This window comes from Austrofundulus limnaeus, unplaced genomic scaffold, assembly GCF_001266775.1.
Source record: "Austrofundulus limnaeus strain Quisiro unplaced genomic scaffold, Austrofundulus_limnaeus-1.0 Scaffold11, whole genome shotgun sequence".
Classification (NCBI taxonomy): domain Eukaryota; kingdom Metazoa; phylum Chordata; class Actinopteri; order Cyprinodontiformes; family Rivulidae; genus Austrofundulus; species Austrofundulus limnaeus.
Window position 1 is genome coordinate 3,197,831 of NW_013952413.1, and position 4,238 is coordinate 3,202,068.

A 4,238-nucleotide genomic window follows, 5' to 3' on the forward strand; every position below is an offset into this window, starting at 1 on the left:
TTTGAGATTTTAGGACTGAAAAATAGTTTGTATCAGTTTAAACATCTTCTATGTTCACTGTGGATAAACTACATTTCTGCATTTAAGAACTCACCACTCACTTTATTGTATTTTTATGCTGAAGTCTTTACAGGTGGTGTAGAATTTTTACCACAGTGGTTCTATGTGTCGATACATCAGGTGGTTTCTGAGAGTTACAAGGCTCTGTATATTCACTCTGAAAACTACAGCAATGTACTGATATTAGAAAATTTTATTTGTGGCTACTTTTGAATACTTGAGTACTTTCAAACTTCAGTACTTTAACTTGAGTAGATTTTTGACGGAGCAACTTTTACTTGTAGTTGAGTAGATTTGACCCTGAATATCAATAATGTTACTCAAGTACTAGAGTTGAGTACTTTGTCCACCACTGCACACGTATAAAAATGACAACCTGCAACTTTCTGTGTTGCCTGGYTGTAGCTTTTAATCTAAACAAAGTATCGTTGCTCTAAAATGATGAATTATTCTTTTCACGATGGTGAACAGTGTCGGCAACAGAGAGAGGACCAGTTTTTGTCTGTTATGATACTTTAGGGCTGAATCCACAAGCTGTAAACACTGAAGGCCATGTTGGGTTGAGCTGGATTTAGCTGTTGTACAGAAATGTGTCTAACCCGTGTTTATTAGCAGCCCAGAGTCACAGGCGGTTGACAACATTTAAAATCAATTGTCTGATTGCTTTAATCTGCAAACATTAATCATCAAAAAACAAATATTATATTGATTGTCCTGCCATAGAACGTGTGTAGCTCTGCATCAAAATAATCCTTTAAAACATTTTTTTTWAAATCCTTGGCTTTAAGTTTTGAGTTCAGCAGGACTGAAACTCGTGGACTAGGACCCCCACCCCTCCGTCTCACCCCCGCCCCACGTGCACTACGCCCCGTCTATACGGGGGACCAGCCGGGCCCTGACACGACCAGCACCAGTGACAGGAAGAGAGCAGCAAAAGGCAAAGCTATGCGGGGGGAGGAGCTGGGGCTGCACAGGTCGAACAGACTTCCCTGGAAGCGGATCTTCCTGGAGTCCTGCCTCAGGGTCTCCCAGATGGAGCTGACCTCCTCCTTGCAGTCGGACAGCGCCGTGAGGGCACACGTGTGGAAAGCTTCCCAGTGGCTGCGGTGAAACAAACAAAAAAAAAAAAAACACATCAGAATCTGCCTCTCACACACACACCATCAACGACAGCTCTCGTGTTGGCTGTCGTGGATTAATCTGTTTGCCAATAATCCATCGCTCAGATGTCTTAACTGGGCTTCAAGTAAGTCAAAACTGAGCCTTTAATTACCATGGCAACTGCATCACTGAGCGAAACAACATCACACATAATATTACAAGTGGACAATTTTCAACACGAGGCTTGGAAGTGCAAATCTTTGTCTTCGATACGCTGCCGGGGACGTGGAGTTTCAGCTGAAACAATCACAAAAAAAAGAAGTTCCCAGAATTTTATTACAGCTGCTGCAAATTCATCAAATATTAAACAGAACGGCTCAGTGTCTCAACACCGTTCATTTCTCTGCTCTCCCTTAAAGATAACATCTGCTCTGCCTCTAAAGTAGCTCCTAACAAAATGCAAATGCATCTCCATCAGTGCCACATATTCTTTATCAAACCGAACTCCTGTGTTGTGAACGATGCTGATTCAGGTACACACGTGCAAACCCAGATCCAGCTCAGGCTCACCTGCACACCGCAGCCACTCCGCTCTCACTGGTCACGTTCTCCTGGTAGTTGTCCATGCTCTCTCCCAGTGTCAGGACGCAGTTAGAGAAGTCCCGATAAACATTCTCACACTTCACATCTGCAGAGGCCCCAGGCACTGTGAGGAGCAGGAACACTGCAACAACAGAAAAAGAAAGAATCAAGTTTTCATCTAAGACTTATTGCTACAGTATGTTGAAGTCCTATCTCCTGACCACAGAAAAAGTTATTACCTGTCAGTTGGATTACTGAAATACGTTTTATTTTTGTCTTCTCTCCATCTGTACAAGTCGTGCTGAGCGCAGCTGCTCGTCTTTTAACAGGTACTAGGAACACATGTCTCCGGTTCTGGCTTCTCTTCTTTGACTTCCTGTTTGTTTTCGGATAGATTTTAATATTTTACTCACTTTTAAAGTTCTAAAAGGTCTGGCCTCATCATACCTCTATGATCATCACAGCTTCTGTCATCCAATCACGCTTTTCCTTAGATGTTCCTAGATCCAGGCTAAAATTCAGAGGGCATCGGGCTTTTGCAGTGTCTGCCCCAAACATGTGGAATGATCAGTGGTGGGCAGCATTAATCTAAAAGTTCGTTCCACTTGCCCTAAAACACTAACTCAAATATTTAGGTCCCCTAATTCTAAGCACTAATGCAATGAAAGTTTTAGCAAAAGCTAATTCTAAAACACTAAAATAACCCAGTCAACACATGAACATTCTTCAACAGACGACATGAGTCACATATTGTCATGTTGCTCTCTTAAGACTTATCATTGACATTCCACAGCTGTATTTGGGTTCCTATATTGTCACCTGGTGGATAAGTGACACATTATGAACAAAATGTGTGACAGCTTTCACCCTCAGTTGTTAACATTAATGTTGATCAATAACATTTATAGACCCACCCACTTCGGATGTTATCATCCATTAAATGGACGTTATTAGCCATTATCAGTCCCATAGAATGGCTTCAGATTGTCCCTACTGTGCCGCCTAGTGGGTTCTCCGTCCCATAGAATGGCTTCAGACTGTCAGCTGGTTAATATGAGGCATAAAGCCACTAAGGTTAGTTTTAGAGAAAACGACATGGGCTACGATAAAGTAGACCGGACTCAGGCGGTAGCAGATTGTTGCATTCCAACGTATATGGCACTGGTAACCCACTAGGGGGCACTGTTGGGACAGACTGAAGCCAGTCTATGGGACTGATAACCGCTAATAATGGCCATTTAATGGACTGATAACATCCGAACCAGCTGATAGACCTCAGTTAGTGCTTCTAAATTTAGCCTATATATTTAGCAAATGGTAATCCACTAATAAATTTTAAAATGAGCAAAAGCCCTAAAGCACTGATCAGGAAATTAGTTCCCCTGTTAGTGCTTTAGTGGAACGGTGCCCACCACTGGGAATGATTTACCTTTTAACAAATCGTTCAGACTTTTAAATCTATACTCAAGATCCATCTTTACATCTTGGCTTTTGATTCTGGCAGAGTTTGAGATTCTTTTAGAGCTGATACTCCCATGTTCTATATCTGTATTCTAGTTTTGAACATTTCTTTGTTGTTATCCGCTCATTTGGCTGAATTGTGAAGCATTTTGGTCAACTTCAGTTGTTTTTGCTTGCTGTACAAATAAATTGACATCGACACAGATATGAAACCTGCCTCTCTGATGGTATAGGGTTGCATTGGTGCATATGGCATTGGCAGCTTACACATTTTTAAAAGCACCACCAGTGAAATGTGTGACTTTGCTTTACTTACTTCCAGCTCTGCAGCAGGTTGGATATTGTTTGTTTGCAGACTACTGCTCCAAAATAGAAAGGAGCAAATATTTGTGCAGACAAGTGATGAAATGTTTTCTTATGAAGCAGCATTTGCATAAAATCATTTAAATCATCATCAGAAACTGGCAGATGTAGTCAAACGCTGAACAGCAAAAATTAAAAATTTAGATTAAAGGGAATTAAAATAAAAAAGGAAGCGTGGATTGGGGGAGTGTCAGTTTTTTTGTTATGGGGTTTTTGAAATTTAAATGATGTTGGAATATACCGCAGGACAAATTAGGTCCACATGTTTCTATTGTTAGGTATGCATGCTCTGAGGCTTGAAGGGACCAGATGTGAGTCAGGTTGTTGTAGTCCAGCCAGCTGGCCGTGGTCCAGGTCCAGGTCTAATGTAAGCATCGGTCCCGAGCTAAAGATCTGCATCCACACAAAAACCCCACAGCCTTCTGTTCAGCAGCTCGGAGCGAGATGAGCGGGTCTTACCAAAGCCAGTTATTGCAAGAATCACCCCGGTCTTCGTCGACATGAATGATCCCATTTCATCCCATCTCAGTCCGGGCGGAGGGCGCGGGAAGCTGTCGGAGAGCCTCGGAGGGACGAGGAGGAGGAACCCGCCCCGCGTTAGCTGCACATTTCTAGGAACCTCTCGGAAACTCTGTGTGTGTGTGTGTGTGTGTGTGTGTGTGTGTGTGTGT

At 42.5% G+C, this 4,238-nt stretch overlaps 1 protein-coding gene across 1 annotated transcript; it reads right to left on the reverse strand.

The window, feature by feature from the left end:
* Positions 1 to 649: 649 nt before the first annotated feature.
* LOC106513292 (neuritin) lies at positions 650 to 4,238 on the reverse strand. The gene is made up of 3 exons (XM_014002039.1): positions 4,027 to 4,238; positions 1,732 to 1,885; positions 650 to 1,161 (listed from the first exon to the last, which is right to left on the reverse strand). Exons 1-3 carry the CDS (start codon positions 4,079 to 4,081, stop codon positions 933 to 935), a joined length of 438 nt encoding a protein of 145 aa, XP_013857493.1. The 5' UTR covers positions 4,082 to 4,238; the 3' UTR covers positions 650 to 932.